The following is a 26,462-nucleotide window of genomic DNA, read 5'->3' on the forward strand; positions in this document are numbered from 1 at the left end:
TGTTCTGGGTCAAGACTAGAACCTTGAAAACGGCGTTCATTAAAACCTTTTTTTTTTAAATAAATGCAGTCACTGTCAAAACAAGTGAGGTTTGTTCGTTTTTCTGCTTTTTCCACTGTATGTGAACTAAGGACTTTCTTATAAGAATCATGAGCTTAGAACCTCAGTGTTCATCATCTGAAAGAGTTGAAGATAAAAGGCAGAAAGAAAAAAATGGGTTAGAAAGAGAGAAGCAAGTAATGAAAACAGTAGTTAGAGGAGACGCAGGTGGAAAGGGGGGGGAGGACATATGAGAGCATAAAAAAGAAAATTAGAATAGAATATAAAAATGAGTAGGGTCAACAGAGTAAACACGTGTGTGCATTCAATCCACCTACCCTGACACTGGAATCCCTGCTTGCCAAAACCCCTGTAGAGGAAACAAACACAGAAACATTTAGACATTGTGCATATGCAGCCATGTGCACACACACAGATTCTGAAGCACCCTCTCTTCATGTGGAAATATATCAAATACAGTGTTCCTTTCTTGCACAGCGCTGCAGCATTCCCATCCAAAAGAGCCCAAATTAAACACACTCATGCAAACACTAAAAGTATGCAAGAAGCGAGGACATTATTGGAGGAACAGCATCGCATGTGCAGGTACTGAGGTCAGCTTGCCTGTACAAACACACTTGATCGCAACCTTACACACACACACACATATATAGACAGAGCCCATTCGGAGTCAAAAGGTTATGAAGAATGGACACACACGCACTAACACACAGCCCTGCTCATTTTCATATTGTGGCCACAAATAGGTAATCTCTCAGGGTTTGAATCACTCAGTGTCCTCCTTGTTCTTTTTTATTATGTCTATTGACCCAGATAGATAGATTGATAGATGTGGTTTGATAATCTAAACAGGTCAAGCAATTACACAGGGTACACAGTGTTCCTCTATTTATGGGTATTTACGAGCAGTGAGACCATCCCATTACATTCCCATGGACACACACGATCTTCTAGGTCGAATCAATTAAAAAAAGCCTGTCGCAGGTCTTAAATAATGGTCGTTTTGGGACTGGTGCACCATGCGGATAATAATAAATGGCACAAATGAGGCCAACCTAGAGCCGGAAACTAATTTCATAATCTGAGTGCAGGACAGTATCACTCACTGTCTAGTAAACCCCCGGTGGGCTGCATGGTGACACGTCTGCACAGATCAGTGAGAGGAGCAGCAGGAGGAGGAGGAGGAGGAGGAGGAGGAGGAGGGTGGGTTGTGTGAGCAGGTGTTTCAGAGTTTGACCCATATGGAAAAAAATGTTGTTACTCCCAATTGTAATTCCTTCCTGTTGCGATTCACTGTTTTGGGAGCGCATGTTATTTTTTTTATATATATTTTTTTTTGCCTCCCTCTGCCTACTTAAAAGCATCAAACAATGGTCTGCAGCTATTCCTTTATTTATTTATTTATTTATTTTTGGTGCGGCCCACATATCTCTCCGTCTTCCCTCCTGCCCTACCTTACACATATAGCATCAACAAGTACAAGAATGAGGCTGAAATCGATATTTATTTTGAGAACACTGTGCAAGCAGCACCGCTCCCAGCACTTTCTCCAGTCCTGCTGTATAACTTAAAGACGTGTTCGCCTTTTTCACGTCGATATTTCTCATCTCCCTCATTGTAGCGGTTAATTTAATTATACACTAAATAAGGGAAACTTGACCTGCCCTTTTCTTCTTCCTCCATCATCATCTCTTCGTCCTCCCACTTGTGTCTTAACTAAAACGGCTTGTTTTTTTTATTTAATTTTATTTTTTTGCTATTAGTAATATTGCACACATTCCACCCAATTTAGCTTTTTACCCTGCAGCGCCAGTAAAAGCACTACACTAAGTGAAATAAAAGCGGGCTCCGGACGGTTCCGCTCTGTAGCTCTCCGTCCCCCCCTTAGCGTGCTCCTCACCAGATGAAGTCGGTGCAGTGGCTGCAGAAGGTCGGCTGCTTGAAGAAGCGCGCGATGAATTTGTGGTCCTTCACCTCGTGCACATTCTTCTGGCGCAGGGCTCCCTGGCGCGCGAAGCCCCTCATGGGCTCACGGGGTCCGTCCTCGCCGTCACTGTTGTTCGCCGCCGAGTCTGCCATTCTCCGACCGTCCGTGCAGATGACTTATTTCTACTTTAACTAACCAACGGAAGTTGTTGGTGCGTCAGTGCGGTGCCAAAAGTCTTTTTTCTCCCCCCACAGGTGGAGCAAGTGTTCCGAGCCGAGGAGTTTCAAATGTCGGTGCTGCCTTCAGGTGATGGTTAGTTGTTTTTGTTTTTTTTTTTTTTGTTTGTTTGTTTGCGGGGGGTTTCAAATTTGTCCTAACGCTGCGTAGACTGGCTGCTGCTGCGCTGCTCTCACACCGCTTCCTCCTTTTCTTCTGAGCGCACAGAGAGAGCGAGAGAGAGAGAGAGAGAGAGAGAGAGAGAGAGAGAGAGAGAGAGAACCAATTCAAGCAAATTTCTCAAACAATTAAACACTTACCACCCAATCACCACAAGTCCCCAAAATAGATTAATGGAGCACATTTTCTTAATACCCTGCATCTGTATCATTCACCATTTTATAATAATTCTAATCAGCAGAAATTGGGGAGGGTTTTGCGTCAGGAAGGGCTTCGTAAAAACGATGCCAAATCAACATGAGGACAATGATCCGCTGCGGCGACTCTGAACTCACTCAAATAAAAATAAAATAAATAAATAATCAATTTGCCCTGCTGATGTTCTTTGGGCACCTCATTGAGTAGACCTGTTCAATCTAACACAATCCAATACAGCAGCTCTAGGACATGAATTATACTTTTACAGGGTTATATTTTCTCAGAGTTTATGTTGAAACTGTGAAAAAATGGCTTTTGGCTTGTCCCTTCAGGGGAAACAGCACGTTTATTTGGCATGAGTTTTTGGTTTTTTTATGCTGAATGCCCGTTAGCAACCCTCCCATTTTCTCAGTGCAGTTTTCTGTGTCACACTAACGGTAAACATTACAATAAGTCCGTTTACATTGACCTATAACGTTCTTGGGTTTTTTAAACGAGATGGGTGATATATTAGTCTATATTATATACAATATCTATATTAGGCTTAATCTACAAACTGAAACTGTTTATGAACACCCGCAATTGGAATTGGCTGACTTTACCAGAATATTGTGTGGAAACCTGTTGCCTTCAAGCATTAAAATTTTTACACAAAGTGAAACTAAACGTGTTAAGTTGTGTTTTCACAGAATCTTAATTGGATGCTGTTAACTTGTTGAGTCAACATTAACAGACTTTACTCAAAACCAGCAGACCTCTTTTCCTTTCACATTTCACACTTTATTTAGTCAGATTCTCTTTCAGTATGACCTCAGAGCCACAGGCTCTTTTTTGCCAAAAATCAGTACAAACGACATCTGAGGCTGCTCCTTCAAATGTCAAAAGCTAAAGTCATTTTTCACATACGAACTCTGGATGATGCTAATATAATATATTTAACTTATTAATACGTTGAGAGGATTCTTAGAGTTTAATTCATTCAACTCACTTTAAGTTGAAAGAAACTTAGATATTTACAGTATGTTAATGGGAAAATATTGATTCTACAAAATCCCCATATGATGGTTTAGTATAAAAGTGAATTACATAAAAGATTAAGTTCCTCGTTGCTCCTACAAACAAAGCTTCACTTTGTGTAAAACCATGTTAAACTACTGTTAAAACGGGATGCACTGCCACAATCCAGGCAGCAGCCTTGTGCAACTGCTCTCCTTCTCGTCCATCTCCGATTCATTTTTCTTTTTTGATTTTATCGTAGTCAGAGACAGATTTTTTATCTGTGCTCACTCAGTTATCCTGCAACATTCAGTTTTTGTCAAAATGCGTGTGACATCTTACATGTGGCTTCTACTTACATTTGAACATTTAACCCACTTTGTATTTTCTACAAAGAATTTGCTTATAAAGCACAGAGACACACATTTTGGTCCGTGTCAGACAGCTCTAGCCCCAACACATCTCAACTTGAGCCCCAATCAGGAGAGGGTCCCTGTGGGGTGGATGTCAATGTGCTTGGTTCCTGTACAAAAGGTGATACGCCCCCAGTGTCTCTAACGACTACAGGCCAGTGGCATTGACATCTGGCGTTATGAAGGCTCAACCTTCTCCAGTTTGCCTACTAGCCTCAACTTCGATTGGATGACACGGTATCATCCACCTGCTGCTCTGCACCTTCACCCATCTGGGGTACTGTGAGGAGCATGTTAGTGACAATAAGAAGACATCTCTGATCCGTTAATCTTGTCATTAATATGCACATTCTCACATATTATATTTCCCATCCCCATCTTCAAATTGAATGTACGAGTTCAAGTCTTCAACATTTAATAGAAGAGTTGTTGTTTGCATTCTAGTGGTAAAAGTCCTTCAGATTCTCGTCAAGGATTTCTGTCTGAAAACACATTTCAAAAGTGTCTGAAATGTTTGTTATACGTAAACTCATACTGCGTGTCTACTGTACTGTAAATCATCATTTTACATGTTGTGTTAAGACTCAGCTCTGACGGTCATGTAAAATTGTGTATGCAAGAGCATCATTTTCTACACCATCAATGTTATATATAACCTATGGTAAACAAAAGGATCGATTCTTTGTATTTGATGTTGAACTGTTCATTTCCATAAAGAGACATCAACATTTGGGGAAGGATGAAAACACAGACTCTTTTCACTTCGACTCTCAGAGCTGGCGTAGAAAGCAAAGCACAGTTGCTGGGTTCTGACTCATCTTAAGACTTTTGCTTTCAAAGGGATCTTAAAAGGATCATCATCTGCGATTGCTGGATGAATTTCATGTCACAAAGTCTTTCAATGATACATTTTTTAAAAAAAAGGTATTTTTGGAATGAAACCTATCAATTATACAACTTCCTGAGGGATGCTCCAAGAGCCAAGAATCTAATTTAACCACCTGTACCTCAGTGTGGTAGCTGTAAAGGGTTGGATATGTGATGCAGAGACAGGTGTGAATGATTATTACTGAGTGTGAAGCAGTAACAAGCAAGCACAGGCTGCATATTTGTCATATACGTACATGTAATGTTTTTAGTTTGTACAACAAATAGCAGTATTATTGATCTCCCATCTGTTTTAAGGCCACGTAATCTCGTTTTATGATAGTGACGACCATAGTCCCAAGCTGTACACACACACACACACACACACACACACACAGTCAGCTGGTATTGAATGACCTAGATGAGATTAATTTAGCTGCAGGCCAGTTAACAGTATGTGCAGTTCATCCTGGTCTCGTCAATACAAGGTACAAGATGTATTTGCTAATAGCTCCGTTTTTTTTAATCTTTCCAAATTTTTCAGCTATTTATTCACAAAACGTCTAACATTAGAAGCAGACATACCTGCCCTGTTATATAATCTGTCTCAATGGGAGACTGTAAAATGATTAGAACACCTTAATTTGCAACGGTAACAGGCATCAAGAGACACAGAGTGACGAAAGGACTCTCTGCGTGGACCTGAGTGAGCCTGTGTGTATGTATAGACTTAGACACAGTGAGTCATCATTACACACATAAGCTGACGCGCTCTTTCAATTTCATCAATCTACAGGATCTGATGTAACTATTCCCCAGGGCCAACAAACTAGGCCGAGTCTACAGTGAGAAGCCAGCTCGGATGCCCACTAAGATGTGGATGTAAATAGTTTAATCACTGGTTTAATTAAGAATAAAATGACATAAATATGACATCAAACGATGCTTAAAAACTTTGTTTTCTCTATTGAGAGGGGAGGTGTAAAGCCATAAAAAAAAGCGATGGGAAACTATATTTGATCCTTTAGATGCATGCTCAAAAAAAGCTATGTTAACCTGCTGATGTTTAGCAGTTAAAACATTTTGCAATGTTATGATGAACGTTTATTATCTGAAATTTAATCCTTAAGAAGTAGTATGTTTTTCATTCTTCTTCAGCAGGACCTTCAGTACTATCCAGTACTCCTAAAGTTCACCTCTGTCTTCCCTTTCTAAGCTGTTTGCCATCTCCTCATATTTTGTCTTAAGGCTATTCCACCTGTATGTCCATACAATCAAGGTACAAAATTATACTTTGCCCTAAAATATATTTATAGTATATGTAAAATTTATGATTTTATGTGTTTACTTTTTCATGAATGTAAACATGTATTTAATTGTAATGTCACCGTGATGTAAATTCAGCCGTTCTCTTTTAGGCCTATATAAAATATTTCATAAGGATTCATATGCAGTTTTTTTTTTTTAGCATTGTTGGCTATTCTAGTTGATTGGTCCGTCCGTCTCCACTGCTGCTCCATGAAAGAAAAAATGCAATTGGCTGCCTCACCATGTTGATTTGTGCATGATTGGTTACTCTGTCATCCAGGAAACTGGCCCATGACAGCTTTGCGCGCCTCTCGGTCAAGTTTAAAAAAAATACGTCTTTTTAAAGCTGGGCGTGCTGAGTTGTGGGATGTCAAGGAAGAACTAAAACCTGGAATTTGGTGTGGGGGGAGCCAAATAAAGCCTCTGGTTACGTGGCGCTTCATTACGTCATAAAGTGAGTCGCTAACCCTGATTAGCGCGGTGCTAATATTAGCGCGTAGTGGTTCAGTGTTACAGTTGGTTGCTCAACATTAGCCTAATAGTTAATGTTACCCAGTCCGCTGACGTTAGCTCCAAGCTAAAACAAACATGAAATGATAAGGGAGCTTTGGAATGAGTATTTGACTGAGAAAACTAGCATGCGTGCTTGTTAGCAAGGGAGGGCCAGAAAAAACGGATAACTTCTAAAGTCCTGATTCTATTTTTGGATCAAGCAGTGAACCGCGGTTCATAAACGGGCACCCAACAGAGAGCCAGCTCCATCACTAGTAAGTACCAACTGGACTATACGATTTAGATTTTTAGTCCATGTTAAAAGTACATTGACTACTTTGTAGGGACATTTTACTCAATCTTACTGTGTCTTTGTAAATTTCCCTCCCCCACTAGATGCACCATGAATCCAGCTGATTACTGGGAACTCGGAGGAGGATTTTTCTTACTCTGCTACGTTGCACTATTACGTCATTCATTGACCTTTTGTGGTATGTTTTGACATTACCAATTATGTGCTGTAAATTAATCTGAAGATAACTCCTCGTTTTTATAAACATCGATGTACATACAAAATCCTTTAAAAGCGGTATTCTCTGCTCACATTTATATTTTCATGCCTATACTATTATAGGGGAAACACTGTACATCTGAATACATTACATTGTCCCCTGTAAAAGCATTGAAGTGGTGAGACATGATTTTTTTTTCCCTGTATGCTGAGGACATTTGGGATTAATATATTTGCACGCTCACTTTAGAGCGAGGTGATGTGTTCTTTTTTTAATAATAAATTTCCAACCCCGTTGCAATTCAGACAATAAAAATCTTGTGGATCAATTTATTTATTTTTTTAGCTCTTCTGTAGGTTTTCAGTTCAGGATATCTTACAGCACTGTTAAAGGTTATGTTATGAGAATTTGAAGAAACATTTCTACTGTTAATTAGTTTAAATATACAATGCTGTAGTTTATTTAAGGCCTGTTTATTAAAAATGAATAATTAAACAGTTTAAGTTACAATCAGGTTTTTTTAAACCTTATGTATTTAGTTAAGTTAAAAGTCTGGCACAATTTTAATCTGTTTCAAAGTGTTTTAAGAGACTATTTTTCAGAAATAGAATTATTTTACAATCCACAAATAAAGTGTTAACACTTTATTGAAGGTGTTTGATTGTAATAATCTTAAAACTTTTTTAATAATAATCTTAAAACTTTTTAAAATAGGATAATTGAGGGTGTTTGATCAGAATCATTCAGGAAAAGTCTGTAAATTAACTGTTTATAGTGTCAGAGACAAACCTTTACTCTAGTTCTGTTACTAACAAGATCTACATAAATAAATCCAGTTGGCAGCATTTGCAGCTAAATCCTGCGAGTATTATCAGATCTATTGAATCTTAAAAACAATTTTAGGTGTTTAAAAGTTTTTGAACACCTAAAAAATCATCATTGTCATATTGTACCTTGAGACAATAATGATTTGCTTGTACAGGGCGAGATAAGTGCTATAGAATACAAATCTCAGCGAAATGCTGGTTTCCATTTTGTAAAAATACTATTAAGTGATTTTATCATAAAGAAGTTAATTGTCTTTGTCACCTTAAAGGCACTTCAGACATTACAGTTAAGAGGGATTTTAGGAACCCACCAACATTGTTTTTACTTTAAATAATAATGAGGAATTCAAACAATAGCTCCTGTGGGTCAGTGGGTGGATTAAATGTTTTTTCCATCCCCAGCTCCTTCAGTCCAGATGCCAAGTACGTCTTTCACCTGTAAAGCATCTGTCAAATGATTAAATGTGAATTACTTGCACAATAAAGATTTCTGGGTGGCAAACAATCAGCAGGTGCGAGGACTGCACTCTGCAAATGATATGCAGCTGTCACGATGGAGTTTGAGCACAAGATTTGAGATGGCCTACCAACATGTCCTGCGGCCAGACAGAGCAGCTGCATGGCTCCCAGCCTTCAGGAGGATGTTTATGGTTTGAGAGTTGTTCCCCTTGTCACCGCAGCAAAAATCAGGTCAAAGATCTAAAAAAAAAAAAACGTGACAGAAAACAAAATGGGGAAGAAATGTTTTTATTATTATTTTTTTTTTACCCATAACAGGGTTTATTATTGTGGTATCTGAGTGTCAAACAAAATAAACAGCAGTTGACAAGGGAACTCAAACAGACACGCATCACAAAATAAATGCAAATTAACAGCCACGATTACTTAACTCGCATAAGTTCTGTCTCCAATGATTACCCAAGTTTCTCGCTCTCTGGCTCAACCAGCATTGATCTGAAACCACAGGGAGTCCATGCTTCTGCTTTTACAATGCATATGCATTTCTGCACCTATTTCTTCATTTGGATATATGCAACAGCCGCCTGTGTTGTTGTTGCATGGTTGTGTTTATTGTGCATAGAATTTGATGTTCTGCGATTGTGTCTCAGTGTGTGTTGGATTCTGGTACCCCGGTATTCCAGGCAGCATACGGTTGGGTGGTTTTTTATTGTTTATGGGAGCTGGAATCAATCTATAATGAATTTCAGTTGCATGATATATTGAATATACTGTACTATGTATATTTTAAACGAAAAAGCTTTCATGCCGAATGTAACGTCTCAGTAGTCAGTTATTTTCTTTACTGTTTCAACACTTTTCACCAACTGTATCCATTATTGTAGATTATCTAAAAAGAAATAAATGAGTTTTCCAGATGTGACCAGAGGGACCAACGCTTCATGTTTACTCAGTTGTCCAGCCTCTGAACCTCTGAATGTGTCTGTAATTACATAGTTATGACAACTGTTGAAAACAGGAAAAGGTTATGTTCTCTGAAAAGAAGGTCTAAACATACAAAATATTAAAAGATTTGATAATGTAATGAAAATAGACAAAGTGGGACTAATGGGCAGGTAATGTGGCTCCTGCCCTTAACTTTTGCCATTTACCATTGAAGTTCAGAGATGCTCACCAATTAATTAAAAATACATTTGAAATGCCAGAAGTGAAGCAATTGTACTTTTTACCCTGGTCTTTCCAAAACAACTCTACACAGGTAGGTTTATAACCAGTGAGAGACATAGCTCCCAGACTACAGCAAAACAAAAAAAAATATATAATAATAATAATAATATACACACACTAAACTATGATAAAGAACATATGTATCAAAGTAAGTAAAACCCCTAATACTAAAGAACATCATTTGAGTAATCCTTCAACTTCTATACTGGCACACAGTAATTAATTAAACATTTAACACCAAGTCACTAAAAAAGAAACAAGCCGGGGAGAAATTGGGGAGGCTGACCCTAAACTCACGGGATAAGCGGAAAAGGACCAAAAAAAAATTTAAAAGGTCGCAAGAAACGTCCTTTTCACCAATGTCTTTCATTCATCTTCGTAAAAATTAAAAGGTAAAACATTTCCGTATTGTTCAGTATTGTCCAAACAACAATTAAGACATTAGACAGGCACAGATTCAGGTGATCATAATAGAAATGATACATTTTCTATCAAGCACCACATGCAAAATAAAGTAAATTCAAATCAACAGTAATTGTTTGTGAGCATGTTGGCGAACCTGCTGTGACTTGCATCACACAGATAGTGTTTTACTGGAGCACATCTCACGTTTATTATTGTTGTCTGCACATTTTCCCTTTTTAATCCCACCCTGGAACTGCCAGTTCCCCTCACACTGCGATTCTATTGCTGCTGACGCCCACCGTTGGCCTGGGGAGGGTGTAAACAACGTTTCTCTCCTGACGGACTTCAGGCAGCCTGTTGTTTCACCTGTCGGAGAAGAGCTTCGAGCATGAGTAAATGGCCTGCGTGGTGGTTCAGACTAACCCCATCACATCCAGCTGCCCTCAGCACAGGCGCTCCAACCAACGTGTAGGAGTCACTTATGCAGTTACAAGATCCCTCACTGGCTTCCTACCTGCAAACAAAAGGTTTTCAATGGGAAAACACACATCTTGCCACAGGAGTGATGGGGAGATCTACAGTGATCCCAACAAAAGGTCACACGTGCACTGTGCACCCTGCAGAAAACCCGGGATGACATAGGTCGCACTCAACTGCTGAACGCGTCGATGCCAAATCCCTGCGTAGACTTTTGTTGCCATTTATTTGATGACTTATTGTAAAAGATAAATAGGTTTACCGTGAAAGACAAGTGGTTCAGTGCAGAGGACGAAGACACGTGTTCCACATGAACACTGCTTTTTAAATGAGAGTAGAACCAAAGTGACTTCATCTGCCCACTCTAATATATGCATGTACGCGCTATCTCTAATTGCTACGTCGAGTAAATCCTTGATCTCTAAACATAAAACAAGTGAACAAGGGTAAAAGGAAATCATTTCACCACAAACTGCTATTTATATGTGAAAGAGTGTCTCACAGGAGAGAGAGAAAAAAAAATGAAAAATACGAAGTGTAATACAGCAAGAGAGAGCATGAAGAGACTTTCTACCCCCAGCATAGTGGTGATCTCTATCTCACAAAACACACCCACTCAGGACTTCAATATGACCCCTCTCTTCCCTTCTTCATACTCTCTCTCTCTCTCATCTCTACACACTCTCCAATGGCAGAATGCTTCACTCTAGTGGCTATAAGTTGTAGTGATCGGTACACATTAATGTGTTTCCCTATATCAAATTATCTGGGTAAGAGAAAAGCTTCCATTCTTAACCACTAGATGGAGACAAAGCCATATGCTGGCCGCTGTAATGTAAACCGAGACTCAACTCACTTATCTGGCATCCAACCTGTTAAAACATACAGGTAGAGATGCACATTAGCCTTGAAGTTGATTTGGTTTTGATTTCAAATCAAGGTGGCAAAAGAAAATTAATGGCAGCGTGGCAGGTTGAGTCACAGACTGGCTGATGTTTCAGCAGGAACAGCCACTAAAGTGAGATCTGCATTTAGATCTGTGGGAATGAAATCAGTACACGGGGTTGGCAAAAGTGATCAGCTCACACATGCAAACCGTCGTATGAGAAGAGAAGCTCTTCCTCGGGTGACAGATCATCAGTGCATATAAATGGTTACATAGAGAGGGACTGCAGTGCATAAACCCCTTGTCACAAACATGGATGAACTTCTGAGAGTTCAGCGGTGAAAAAAAACAACACACACAAAAAAAAAACCACATGCACTGGTTGACAGAGAAGTGGAAAAAGCGATTAGATGATCCAACCTTCACCCTATTCTCCACAGGTGGGCGAGTTCATGAGTGGTTTACCGTACGTCTAGAGTGTGGTACGTGCCTGAATGCTTGACCCCAGAATGTGGTGGGCTCTGATGGCCCCCTTATGCTGTGGGGGCCCCATTTTGCTGGTCTTCACTCACCAGGTGTGAGTGGGAGATTTCGGAAACCCTGCTCTCCACCACCATCACCATGCAAGCGAATCTCTTTAGGAGACACTAAGACACTTCTGTATAGGTTTATAGAAAAATACAAATTTGTGCTTTTACGCAAACCTTTCATATGTAGTAATCTGCAACCTTATGCAGAATCCAGTCACTTTTCATTAGTAAGATTATTGCTTTTAATACCATAAAAATAGAACAAATATAAATTAGCCACATGCTCTTTGATTTACTAACTGCAGCCAAACCGAACTTTAGGAATGCTGTTTCCTTACAACTGTTTCCCATATTTTCTGATTAATCTAAAATATGTAGGCATTGGATTTCAGTATTTCCCCTCTTAATCAACCTAGCTACAGTACTTAAACATGTGTTCTGTGTTTGAATGCGAGTAGCTCTGCCAATTGGTCCTGCAATTCAATACTTTGTCCTGAGACAGTACATAAAGTATTGAATGGTTTTTTAATCTGATTTTTGGTGTTATTTGCCGGCTAAAGCGGCCTGATAACCCCACCCAAGCTAGTGGGAATTGGGTGGGTATTTTGAGCAGCACATTCCAACTAAGTAATGCGGTAATTAGTTATAATTCTTGTTTGGTTCTTTTATTTTCTTTCCACCAGACTCCTCCATGGTGCTAAAGGATGTAGGCTCCATGGAAACGCCCAGATTCAGACCAGATTCATAGTTATTAATGAAATCTTTTGTTGTATTGACCTGTAGTTAGACATTTCTCATCCAGAGATTCTCATCTCAAATCCAGAATCAGGTGTTTATGGTGGTAAACGGGTAAAATGGTCCCTTCACTTCTATAGGTTAATCAGAAAAATGATTTCCATGTAAACGCGGAGACGGCTGAATAACTTGGAATTACAGGAATGATAACGTGAGACGACCCGAGGCTACAAGGTCTTTTAAGGTGGGTAGCAAGAGTTACGAAAAACTTACCACAAGAGCAGAGGTGAATAAAGGCAAATCCTGACATTTCTCATTGTGTTAAGTTTGGGATTCCCCGTTATTCTCAGAGTGCTTGACTGTTTATGGAGCTTTTGAAATTTCTATAGTTCTGCAAAAATCTCACCCAAAATTTTGTGGTTTTCAATTCCTAAAACTGCACAAGTTAAACAATTGACAAAATACATATTTATTCATTAATATTTCGGGTGGAAAAGTTTTCCCGTGTATGGCAAAAGTATGTAAACTTATCGTTTTATCCTTGGGATGAGTTGTGAGTCTAGGAGAGCCGATTAAAATCAGGGTCACTTCGCTGTCAAGGTTTGGCCATGAGAGCACACAAATGCATCGTGGCTCGAAGGAAGGAGATTTTGGAACATTACGCCAAAAAACCTTATCTGTTCTGTGAAACAGGGTTGTGGCCGTCTCATAGGTGGGGGCTTCTTTGCTGCCTCGGGACCAGGAAGCCAAACATTTGAGCTAAAGCTGTTCTATAAAGAGAAACTGCTACATTTGAGAATTACAATGTCTATAAGTATAATTTATTCGGGTTCAGGACTTGTGTAAAGGTTTTAGGCCTAATTCATGCAGAAATAGAGACAATTCTAAAGGTTTCAAAAACACCCAAGCACCACTGTATTTTTTTAGTGGAGGTTATTTTTTTTTTTTACAAGTTTGTTTTTAAAATGGGATTTTACATTCTCGGGAAACAGGCCATTTGTCCTGGGACTGAACTGAAAAATATGTCCGTCTATGCCAGTTCTGCAAAGCTGTGGACCTTTTGTACAAAACACAGCAGCGTCAACACATGGCCACACACAGAGAACCAGAGAGGGATGATTACAAGTATTGAGCTGCTTCTGATACAATTGGAAGAGGGGAAATAAAGGTAGATAAAGATATACACTTTGAGAATGATTTATTTTGTTATGCAAGTCTGACAGGAACACCCTGTCCAGATAGTCACATTTAAGGTGAGGCAGGGACATGGAGAGCAGGGTTTATCAACTACAAATCACACCACACAGAGCCGGCAAAAAAAAAAAAACACATCTTCACCGTGACCTGAGTGGGAGCAAGCAAACACCACCCCCCCACCTACACACACCCACACCCACACAAAGACAGGTAGGTAGTTACACAATTTTTAACAGGAAGCAGGAATTAAACCTGAAACTCTAAAACCTCAAATCCAGAATCAGGTGTTGATGCTGGTAAACGGGTAAAATGGTGCCTTCACTTCTACAGGTTAATCAGAATAATGATATGTAAACACGGAGACGGCTGAATAAGTTGGCCCTCTGCCAGTACAATGGAATTACAGGAAAGATAACGTGAAACGACGCGAGCCTACAAGGTCTTTTAAGGTGGGTAGCAAGAGTTACGAAACTTACCACAAGAGCAGAGGTGAATAAAGGTGAATCCTGCTCTCAAGGAAGCCTGATCTGCTCGTTCTCCAACTACCCTCTGCTCATTACCTGCATCAGGTGTGGAGCCGGACGGTAGTCAGATGAGGGGTGGAAACAAAGAGAATTAGTATCGTCCGGCACCTGACTGACTGAACACACCTGGTGCAGGTAAAGAGCAGTGGGAAGTGCAGGGTTAGTTGGAGACAAGAAGACCGGTATTGAGAGCCACTGTTGTGGATTAAAACAAACCATCAGGAAGTGGGGGCTAAAAACTGCTCAAACAAAGAAAGGACTGATTGCACATAATGACATCCATGTGTTAGTGTGTGTGTGTGTGTGTACATGTACCTGCTACTTACTTAGAGCCAAAAAGAAGCCATCTTCTTATAATGTGAGGACATTTTGGGAAGGAGACTAATGGCTAACGGCCATTTTCTTATAATGTGACAACATTAAAACACAGTTTTAGGTTCCGGGAGGATTAGACGTTGTGATGTTAGTGGATCGTGACAGATTCCACAGCAGCAGTGCTCAATGAGTATGACTTCTGCTTAAACAGACAAAAGCTCTCACCAGCTATAACAAAACAAACTGAAACGTATTCACGTCCAAAAAGGATACGTTGGACTGTGCTTAATTTCTATTTGGTGTTTTGCGAATGCGTATTCGACAGATAAAAAAAGAGCTCTAAGTTACCTCTGTATCAAATGGAAACATTTAGGTTTAATAATACATATGAAGTTTAAAATTCAAACCAACCACCTCATCCCCATATTGTAAGTTCACTTATCTTTGGACATTTTGAACGCGGCACACATTTTGACTTGTCGTAGTACGGAAAAGCGCGTGCACAACACAAGAGGCCCCTAAAGCTGAAGCTGGCAAACCGAAATTAGCCGTCATTCGTTTCTCGTTTACACCTAGTTTCACAGCCGACACCAGCGCGAAGACCTGTTTTTTGGGAAAATTCATGAATCCTTTTTTTGCTGTTGTTGGCCCACTGCGTGATCACGTGTTCGTTGCGACTAACACACCGCTGTGCCGTATTAGCCAATCCACCGTTTAATCTCATACCAACTCAGCAGCGTGACATTAATGAGCCGTGACTTTTCTGTCACCACGCTGTCTTTTCTTTTAACAAACCAACACCAATTATTGAGCCAACAGCCAAAACACAAGTCTGGGTGATGTTTCAACTTTGTGTGTGAGTGTCTCAGTTTGCATTTACTGTAATTGGTTTACATAGATCCTCTTCTTCTGAAATACTAAAATTATTATAGAGAAGTACTGTTTCCTTTTTTTATGGCTTTGTCGATCCATACAAGTGCACAGTATGAACAAACATGGGCAGCTAATATTTGACTACCACAGACAGTCATTGTTTTAGTGACACGAAGAGCTTATTCCTTTTTTTTGTTAAATGGCCTATTGAATTGAAGGTGACATCACTTTCATTTCATCACTTTGTTTTGTTGAGTGTAAAAAACCGTAGCTCCAGAAGCATCGAACATGAGTTTCTGTGAAGAAGCTCTTGCTACTTGTGATCAAGTAGCTGATAAAGACTTATGTGGGTGTCAAGTCGAAAAGCCTTATTAATGTAGACCCCCCCTCCCCCACAGTTAGTAATGATGCTTTAAAGGATCTCTAAGTGTGTGTGTGTGTGTGTGTGTGTTTGTGTGAATGTAAGTTTTTTTTATTACAACAGTTGTAGGAACATTTTGGCTGGTCCTCACTACTTCAACAGACTGTTTGAGGCTTTATTTAACTCTGTGTGTGTGTGTGCGTGTGTGTGCGCGTGTGCACATGTTTTCCTGTAAGTCACTGTTTTTAATAGTTATGAGAACAGAGGCGGGGCCAAGACTCTGCAACGTGGCGCCTTCTGAAAATAAAAGCAGAGGTGCTAGAGGTGAGGCGGTAATTGTTTTATCAGAATACGTGAGCGACACAGGTTGTGAGGTAGAGTAATAAGCAGTAAAGGAAGCTAACGGCTAGTAATTACAGACAGGTGGAAAAATTCATGTGTAGAATCACACATCAATATTAATGGGGAAATTATTTTTAGGTGTTACATCCACGGGCCATTATTAGCACTATTACTATTACTATTAGCGTAGGTGTTTTTTTGAACTGTCTCTCTCCACCACGTGTGTTTAGTGTGTGTGGGTGTGTGTGGGTGTGTCTGAGGGTTGGGCCACAGGTGGTTTCCACGGATTGGCCTGCTTAAATTAATAGCTGCCACTGGATTGGACAAGCAGTAACTGCAGTTTTCTTATGCCTCAGCTGATACTGCTCTCTCTCTCTCTCTCTCTCCTTCTGCGAGTAGTTTGCAGAGGTGTGTGTGGGAAAAGAAGCAAATTGTGATAAACTAGTAATTACGAATAGACAGAGAGAAATCTGCGTGTTTAGAAAAATATTCCAGTCGCAGGAATGAGAAGCCCTGTTTGGGAGATCAGGTCATACAACCCGTTTGATTAGTTAACGTAATGTTTTTGTCGGGCCCACATTCTCCTTTACCAGGCACTTGCACTATCAAAACACACGTGGCCATCCCTCTTTGTGATTGTCATCCCTCTTTGTGATTGTCATCCCTCTTTGTGATGCAGCACCAAGTGGCGTGCGATTGTCTCTGGCCTCTAGGTTTGTTTCTCACACTGGGCTGTTTTATGTTGCAGTTCTTCAGGTTCTCCTGCACCTGGCCAGTCCACCCCGAATGCATTTAGAGTCACTTAGCCACGTTCTTTCTTTTTCACTTTATTGCTGGCTCATGCGATCCACCTTTTTTGTGCCATGACTTCACAGTGCGATTGTGACACTCTCCGTGATGGTAAACTATTCAGGCCCCAAATAACTGTTCTGCATTGTGTCTGAATATCTAACTGTGTTGGTTCACAGCTCAACTCCAAACGTTGTGGAGTGTTTCTATGAGTAAAAGAAGCTCAAACCTACACCTCCAAACGTATTGTCAATGGCTTGGTCACTTTTGATTCCAATACGTTCTGTTGAAGTTAAGTTTTGTCTCACACAGTACATGTATGCAGTATTGTGTTTTATTAGTTAAAATGTAATTCTGAGACTTATAAGGGTCTGACTAAGTATGTGGTATGTGAGTAATCCCAAAGGTTTCACTCCCTCTTTCTTGCAACTATAGTGCAGCATACTGATAGAAAGATAGTGGTTTACTACCCTAATAGCAGAAATAATACATCACTGTGTTTAATAAAATCACATTTTTATTAGTAATTTTGCGACTGCACAGCTGTCAGACCACATACAGTCACTGTTTTCTTGTTCCAGCTTAAGGCGTGTACTAAAAATAAATTATATATATGTAGTAAAATAATAAAACTTTTATGATTGCACTGATTAACTTTTAAACTGTAAAAAGAAAAGATACTGATACTAACATGCGATAAATAGCCTGATAGCCAGCAGATTTTGTGGATCATAATGATCTAAAATGCCTGATTTTGCAACAGCCTTTCTAAAAAAGAAGAAAAAAAAAAAGACTTTAAAGCATTTTGCGAATTATCTGTAGACTCAGATGTGGGACAACCTTACAGCAAGACAACCATCAGGCAGGACTCCACCAATCAAGGCCTTGAGTGGCCAGAAGGAAGCGATTTCTTTCCAAAGGACACATGACAGTTCACTGGGAATTTGCCAACCAGCACCTGAAGAGACTCTGGGCGGAGAGAACCAGGCACTGAGAATCACCTCATCAACGCCTGGGTGATGGTGGTGGTGGCATCTAGCGGTGTTTTTCTGTGTGTGGGGCTCGGACGCTTCTCGAAAGAGAGAGAAATATAGATGCAGAAAAATACCGAGCAATCCTGAGTGCTGACCCGTGCCAGACAGGATCTCTCATTTCAACACCAAACCTGTGCATTCTGCCAACGAAATACAGGCCTGCTGCCAGGGAAAACTCCAGACCACTGTAAGTGCACTAGAGCATGTCTGGAGGAACCTGAAAATAGCTGTGCGCCAGTTTTCCTACCTAGCCTGTTTGAGCTTGAATGATTTTGCAGGGAAGAATGTAAAGAACTTTGAAAAGAAGGGCATGCAGAGCTTTTAGCATCATTCACAAGAAGACTTAAGGCTGCGATTCCTCTGAAAGATGCGTTAACCAATAATTAACAAATGAACCAAAAAAGGGCAAAATCCTGCGCAGAATATTGTACAGTCTATAGATAAGGAAAAGGAAACCAGCGTCTGCATATCTGACTGTAGCTACAGTATCTACTTTCTAAAGAATTGTAAGAACAGATCAATGAATCATAGCAAGGACCAGTCATTCTCAGTTAGTCAAATTCATAGGAACTGAGATTTTATTTTCTGTGACTCTGCTAATACAAATATATAATCCCCAGGGATGGCGTTTTAGTAACTGGTAAATCTTTTTAGCTTTTGCTTGCGTGGGTGAACCTGAATGAGCCACACAAAAGGAGAAGAAGAAAAAAAAAAACTTGTTGTACTGTATGCGGTCTGCAATTAGGATAACAATTTGTAAGTGTGATCACGCCTTCAAGCAGCAGAGCGATTTAATGTGCTGTACTTCCATGGCCTCGTTACACTGCACCGTCCGTGGAAAAGTTCCAAGATTCAATCAGGATTTGCAGCTTCGCTGTTTTGAATGAAAGGGCTGTTGCAATATTTATTAAAAATGCCACTGTATGTCGTTTGGAATTACAATATATATTTACTTTTGGAGGAGCAAGAAGTGTAGCACAATTATTGTAAATAATAAACTGCTGCCAAACGGGATTTGACCTGCGTGTCAACCTGTTGGCCAACTGTATATTTCACTTTCTCTTTCTTAAGCAGCTAATACTCAACCCTGATAAATGATAAAGAAAAATGATAAGACTCCATGTGTGTATTTGTGTGTAGTATAGTATGTTGTGAGAGTGAGAATAATAATTATCCTGTAATGTGAAAACCTCAAAACAGATGGTGATTAATCAGGTGTGTTGTTTGCTCTGTTAAATGTTGCTTTTCGTCAGTCTTTTCCCCGCAAGTTTTAAAATCTGCTTTGTCCTTTGAGCTTTCACTTTGCACAGGCATGATAAATCCCCCAAAACTACCTTAATGTCAACGCACTCTTCCAAGAAAGACAAAGAAATGGTGGAACCATCTGAGCAACATTTCCTTTTTGAGTGATCTCCTAATTTTCCAGCTTAAGTAAAAGATTTCCAGAGAGAAGACACTGAAAGGGACTGAGACTGACATCATTGATGGTTGCTTTAAATTATTTATTATCAAGAATGTCTTCAGTACATGTAAAAAAAGCAAAACAAAAACAAAAAAAACAATGCTAATTTTTAACACCGTTTGATCACTAAAGGTTTGAAAACACATTACAAAATTGGTGAATAACCGTATATCGTTTCCAACGGTGAGTGAAGGCGGCATAGAGGAAAAAAATAACCAATCAAAAACCATGGAACATGTTGCGTCATCTGTTTCCGTGTGAGTTCGGGGCAGCATAAGAGCACTTTCACTTTCATATTCCTAGAAAACGGAGTGGTTCTATCACACTCCGGCAGCCAAATTGGAGACAGTCAGTAATCTAAACATACATGAGCACACACTGGCTCACCTTTGCCCGCTGCAGACAATAGAAGTTCATAAATTCTTCCGAGGTGTACAAATATACTGTGGATTTGCAAATGTGGTTCGTTGTCTGCAGCCGCAGAGGTTTTGCAATGATAGTCAAGTTTTTTAAGGCAAATGTGTGTGTTGATATCTTTTGCATCAAAGGTTGCACGCAACAATTTGGGTGTGTCGCCACGATAACGCTTTGGCCCTCAACTGCCAAAAACACAATTTGCGGGTTTGCATGTTCAATCCGATTACAAGTCAAATTGCAGAAGATGTTCTCTGCACTCCTCCATTCAGCACCCTGCCCTTTCTTCATCTCACGCAACCCTGTTGCCTCCTTTTTCAGGAAAGTGTGGGAACAACAGGAAACTGCAATTTACGTGGAGTCAAGTTTGTATCTGGACTGGTCATGTGGCAACATTTCAGTTTCACTCTGATGATTTGTTCTTTTTTTACAAGGCATGTGGGTGCCTTGTATATAACCATATATAAGCAACGATTCTTTGTGTTTCTGCAGGTTGTTGGAATGCATGTTGAGCACTTTTAAGATCTCCGTCAACTTTGACACAGTGTTGAACCCAGCAATCTCCTTTACAGGGCTGCAACGATAACAAGCTCCCGTTTGTGTTTCTTTTAGAGTTTTCGTGTGGTGGCAACAGTTTAGCCCACCTCGACAGATTCCATCTAAGCTGATGTCTTCACGCTGTTTGCAACAAAAAGGCCACACTATGTGCGCTGGTATGCACATGCATCAGTCGGTAACAATGACGGGAATTTTCTTTATGACTGTGCTGGGGAATGTCACATTAAGTAGCAGTGGCTTGTGTCTAACGTGTCCAGCCACAGCTTTGACCGGTAGCTGCAGCGTGTGCCAGCTTGGCCACGGCGATAAACCCAACACTTTACAGGAGCTGATAACAAGAGGAAATCACTATTATTCACAGCCTTTCGAGTTACTTCTGAAATTCCAGCGCGATATGCAGTGGGCGTTTGATTGTTGACATTGTAGGACACAGTGAGACATGAGCTCACTAAGAGAGGATCACCTCTGAATGGGGTGAGGCTGGTAGGGTTTTCAACCTTTAGAAGAAGCAGCGAGCCAAAAGCATGACTCAGACGACCACGAGCAAGACCAACCAGCAGCAGATAGTTGTTGCACCATATGTGATTTTTCTTTATCTAGACACAGGATACGGCAGAGCCACCAAGTAAAATGAGACTATATCCTCTGAGTAACTAGATGTTTAAAGGTCACAGGAGGGTGGACTTTAAATTTTACAGGGGTAGTTTTCAGGAAACCTAAGCAACACACAAGCGGTGCCAGAACATTCAGACACATGAGGGGTTGGGTGCTGTTTGGGCTAATGATGACAACGGGTCTAAAAGGCTTTGAAAACTTAACTTCTCACTTCCTCAAAGCGTTTATAATAACTGTGTCACACTTGTGATGTGCATGTGATGAGATTTCAAATCGATGGACACGAACTTCACAGCAGTTCATGAGCAACAAGCTGTATTATGTTCTGACAACAGCAGATATCCAGGAAAAAAAAAAAGGTTTGTGGTGAAAAACCGCCACGTTTTTGAAGACTGGAGCACATATGAGGAAATGAGGTCATCCTGGTCAGAAATATGACAACTAAAACTACAATGAAGTTGTCGAAATAAAACAGGGTTGTGGTTCTGGCTTCTTTCTAATAAAGATCAAATATTTACAGCGATACAGATTTTGAGTGAGACCAAACTCATCTGTTTAGCAGCATCACATACTGTGCCTTCAGTACCAGCATGGTACTTTTTACATTAGTACTTTTTACTTCACTAGGCTTTTCAGAAGGAATTGATACCTAAAAAAGTGGCAGAAGCCTCAGCAAAGCAGCTATTGCGTGAGTCCTTACTAAGAAAGACTTGTTTTCCTTGTTCTCAGATGGAAATAGCTCAAGAACACTTTGTGTCTTTCTGCCCAAACCAAACATTTGGCAAAGGTTAAATAAGAGAATTTGTGTGTGTTTTGTGTTATTGCCTTATTGTGGCCTCCCAGATGTAGAGGGGGGCCTGGTGGATCAATGGGCGGAGCATCGGATTGGGAGAAGGCCTCAGGATCGAGTCCCATCCTGGACCACCAGGGTGGCCCCCCAAATGCCCTCCAAAGAAAATAAAGTAGCTCCATCTGGATCCACTAACTGCAGCTTATGCACTGATGCTTCAGTATTAACACGCTGTGTCATAAAATTGTGATGCATAATAACATTTATTTATTAATAACATGCATTTAAAATATACATTCATAGGCCTTTAGGTGTTTTCTTTTAATGTGTTTGAATTTGAATTTCACAGATTTAAATACATCAGTGGCAAAAGACAAACATGTCTTAAGGATTTGTCAAGGTGCAGTTTTCAAAATCGTGTTGCTGTTGCATATTATAAAGCCATTTCTGTGCCTTTTCTCTCTCAGTGCTGGTGCAGCGTCACCTACGTCAGTCATTTTAGCAACGGGCCTAGAGCTGTTCACTTTGACACCTCAATATGCATTTTCTTTGCTGGCTGTACAGGTTGTTTCATATGCCTGCAGACAGCAAGCACCACCATAACATCAACGAGACGTTCTCATTTCCACAAGCTGATCCTCAGCTGCGCCGGTACGCTGGTGTTTTCCCTTGAACAACATTTCATGAACATCACATTACTTAGAAATGAGCCGGTTCCACAGAGCTCAGTCTGTGTTGTTCTAAACACATTGTCTCATTTGCTGCTTTTGTATCTTTACTTTCACACGGTTAATAGACTCTGCATTGTGATGCATGGGTTAGGCCCAGTGTTTTACTGTTGAAATATCTTTGCATGAATGCCTAAGATGCGGTGGTTTCCTCTCTCTCCACATGACAGGCCTACACGATGTGCCAGTCGTTAGGACAATGAATCCTTTCTCAAGGATTCTGGCATCGTCCCGCTGCTAATGGAGCAAGTTGTAAACAATATGAGCATTGTTGTCACAGCGTACCGAGGTAAAAAGCGCTTCAGCTACGGAAATCAGGGAAAAGTGTTTCCGAGTGAATTGCTTTTTTGGTTTTTTTATTAAAATGGTTTCTAAAAAAAAAACATTTGCATTAAGAGGTAAATGAGTGAATGAGTTAAAACTGGTTTTTGTTGAGAGCTAATAATTTAATACTGACTGAAAATGTGAAAAGGCTGTAGAGCTTCTCACAAGCATCAGGACTTACTGGACACCATTTACGTTTAAAGGAACTGCTTTATGCCATCTTATCATCTATGAATCAAAAGCAATGTGGTTAGATTACTTGAGTGTCTTTTAGAAAGCCATAAATGCGCCTGTGAATTACTTAAACGTATTTACAATAAGTGGTCGCAGTTCAGTGAAAGACAGCTTTTCATTATAATGCAACACCACTTCCACTTTCATTCCAGGTCAATTATGTTTTGACTGACAAATACAGGAAGTGGTGCATTAAATGTACTGGATTTCGAGCCAGGTAAGCTGCTGGTTATTGCCTCTGGCTCGATCAACTTTTCAACATGTAGCAACATTTGGAGTGGGGAGAAAAGAACCTCCATGTGTGGCTGAGTTTATCATGAAATTATTCTGGCCTGTTAACCTCAGATACAGGGAAATGCCCAAAAGATTAATTATTATCATGTTTATGAGGTTTAAATGGAACTTCTAGTAAAGCAGATAACACTATGATGTGTTTACAGGCAACAGGAACCAAGGTGCCTTTTTGGAACTTCACCAAAAGACAAATCTACCTCAAATCTTCTCAAACAAACTCTCATGTTGATCTCGATGGATTCAGCGTGGTTGGCATCTTGTAAGTTGTGCTTCTTGTAAATTGTGCTTCTTGTAAAATGTGCCCTAAAAAAAATTACAGGTTTATTGCTACGCCACACAAAATGAAACTATTGAACAACCAAGACTAAAGATAATTACTTTTTAAGATTTAATCACTAGTTTCCTGCAGCACAGCACGCAGGACCTCATCTAAATCTACAAAAGTACAAAAGGTTTCCAGCAGACGTGTGTATCAAACATGTAATGGTAATTAGAAGCCAACTAACAAATATTTATTACAGCTGCTTTTCATGGCTTAACCCTGTCGTGTTCAGCAGCAAGATAAGGGTCCGTGCTGCATATAAAAAATGAAAGTGTTGGGAGAGGATGGAGTCTAATAAAAAGAAATAGTTTTTCAGCACTTTCACATTGTCACAATATTGAAAGTACATTCTGCTATGTAGCAAGGCCTGATGACCACATGTGGACCTAAGTGAGGGGGGGGGGGAGCTTTTCCTGTAACACCAGTGACTGTTTGGAAAGAGCGTAAGAACCAGTAAATGAAAATCTCAGCGATCCACCATTAAAAAAAAAGGTCACAACTAGGGGACAACATATTGATGAGGAATGGTACATGCACGTTCTGCTTGCCATCTTACTAGATTGAGCCAAAATGTCTGCGTACGGCCAACAGGTGGGAGCCACTATGACCGTCACACGTGAAAGTTTCAATTTCCTTGAAGTCACTCAGGTTTGGCAGATACAAAACACTCATTTCATTCATTTAGGTGAAAATTGCATTATCATAGTCCAAGTTATTGCATTACTAATAACCAATATCTCTACAGATCCCGGGTAGTAAAACTGCAGAACAGCAGCATCAAACCATCACCTCCGGCTGCAAGAACTCCCAGGATGTGATGTTTCAGCACATGTTGTACAGTACTAAGCGTGCTCGTGCAAAAACGTTCAGATTCCCACTAAGCTGACGGGAGTAAAAACACCAACACCAACAACCTGCCCTCCATTATTCATCGATTTGTCATCCACCCACGAACTCTGCAACCCTGCAACTTTCATATTATAAGACAGGAGGGGGGAAAAAAGCAGTTAGTAAGCTTCTGTGTGTGAGTGTGTGTAATGAGCAAAATGTCTGTTGTGGGACTCACACCTCCATTTCAAAGAGATATGCAGTTACTCGCAATGGACACTGTGTGAGGTGTGTTTTTCCTCTCCACTGTGGCCTATGGCTTGCTCCAGGGAGAATTGTTGGGTTCTCTTTATACATCTTTATAATCTTGACTTTATTCTGTAAAGTGCCCTGAGATGACTTTGTTGTGAGTTGGCGCTATATAAATAATTGAATTGAAATGAAACGTGAAGCTGCCCACTGTATGTTATAGTGTCGCTCCCTGTTTCACAGAAATGAAACTCATGGCCCATCCACACATGTGCAGATAAACATGCAGTGAGCATATACTGACATGCACACAACAACTACGTACACACACGAACACTGTTGTGTTGGATATGGGTCATTCTAAACATCCTGTACGGGCAGAGCATGAAGGCTACACTGCACAAACATGCAGCACAAGTAAAAACAACAGTGGCATCCGTCCAAGGGGTTAGTGTATGTTTCTGATTAAGCTCCATTATCAACCTCAGAGCACGGAGCAGAGACGGGCAGAGAGCAGTGGGCACTGTGGTCTGTCTGGCCTTGCTTGGACGAGGCCCAGAGGTACAATGCAAACATCCTGTGAACAGCTCGCTTGCAGGAAAAAAATGGAGATTAGGAATCTGTCTCAAAACACACAACCATAAAACACGCACAGACATGACTGATAGGAAAAGAAAATAAATCAGGAGTTCAGAAAATAAACCAACAACAAAGTCGCTCCATAAACACAGTTGAGACCAGCTCCTCAAGGTAATTAAGACCAAAGACTAAGCCAGAAGTGGATAGTTAAAGCCATGAAAAGGCCTCTTTTACTAATTATAGCTCAAGTAATGATTTCTGTCAGTTATTATAAACAACACATGTTCACAGATTAAAACTGGCGCCGACTTTTGGCTTGTTTCCATGCTGGGTCTCCACGAGGGGGAAGTAAATCTATTTTAATAATCACCTGTCGAGCAAATAATGACATAATGTGAGTACGAGTCGAGCCAAGCGAGTGGCGATAAAATGAAACTGATATGAAACAGATAATGCATTGTTTGACGACTTTCCTGAGCTTCCAATCCGCCTGCCTGTCTCTTTAAGCAGTGCCAGCTGATCCGTTCCTTAACTTTCTGTTCATGTGACTCGCTCTATGTTTGAATGCCCTGGAGGCCTCAAGTCCATCTTTAAAACAACCCACATTTGCAATCCAGCAGAATAAGTAGCTTTCATTTCTGTCTAAGCCTGCAAAGGCAACACTCGGCGAACACAGACGGTTTGAGAAAAGTGTCGCAAAAATTGCCACAAAAGTAACTTTGCTTCAAGGAAATGTCAACACAAATGTAATGCTGAAACATGAACTTTAGGTTTACAATTGAACACTCATTCATACTGCAGCCTTTTGTTTTCCTGGGCCGCGATGTGACATTATCATGGAAATCCATGTGCAAATACATCAACATGCTAGACTGACTTGAATGTTTGGATGCTTAAAATTACTTATTTGGCATG

The 26,462-nt window shown here is 40.3% G+C and overlaps 1 protein-coding gene and 1 long non-coding RNA gene across 5 annotated transcripts in view; one reads left to right on the top strand and one right to left on the bottom strand.

The window, feature by feature from the left end:
• prkcbb (protein kinase C, beta b) overlaps positions 1–14,570 on the bottom strand; it is a 95,604-nt gene extending 81,034 nt beyond the window's left edge. The window contains exons 1-4 of one of the 3 annotated variants that reach the window (XM_067476483.1): positions 14,389–14,562; positions 8,584–8,695; positions 1,961–2,419; positions 378–409 (exon numbers count right to left, since the gene is read on the bottom strand). In XM_067476483.1, the coding sequence (XP_067332584.1) occupies positions 378–409; positions 1,961–2,139 (211 nt within the window). In that variant the 5' untranslated portion in view covers positions 2,140–2,419; positions 8,584–8,695; positions 14,389–14,562. Of the gene's footprint in view, positions 1–377; positions 410–1,960; positions 2,420–8,583; positions 8,696–14,388 lie in introns of all 3 variants that reach the window. The other 2 variants (XM_067476482.1, XM_067476480.1) reach the window with 2 other exon arrangements.
• On the top strand, positions 14,169–26,213 carry LOC137099518 (uncharacterized). 2 transcript variants are annotated; one of them, XR_010910761.1, is made up of 4 exons: positions 14,169–14,361; positions 23,716–23,828; positions 24,451–24,539; positions 24,637–26,213. It is a non-coding gene; the product is annotated as an uncharacterized lncRNA (long non-coding RNA). The 2 variants fall into 2 exon arrangements; XR_010910760.1 differs by lacking the exon at positions 14,169–14,361 and having other exon boundaries at positions 23,317–23,828.
• The last annotated feature ends 249 nt before the right edge of the window (positions 26,214–26,462 follow it).

Source organism: Channa argus, chromosome 15 (genome assembly GCF_033026475.1).
Source record: "Channa argus isolate prfri chromosome 15, Channa argus male v1.0, whole genome shotgun sequence".
NCBI lineage: Eukaryota > Metazoa > Chordata > Actinopteri > Anabantiformes > Channidae > Channa > Channa argus.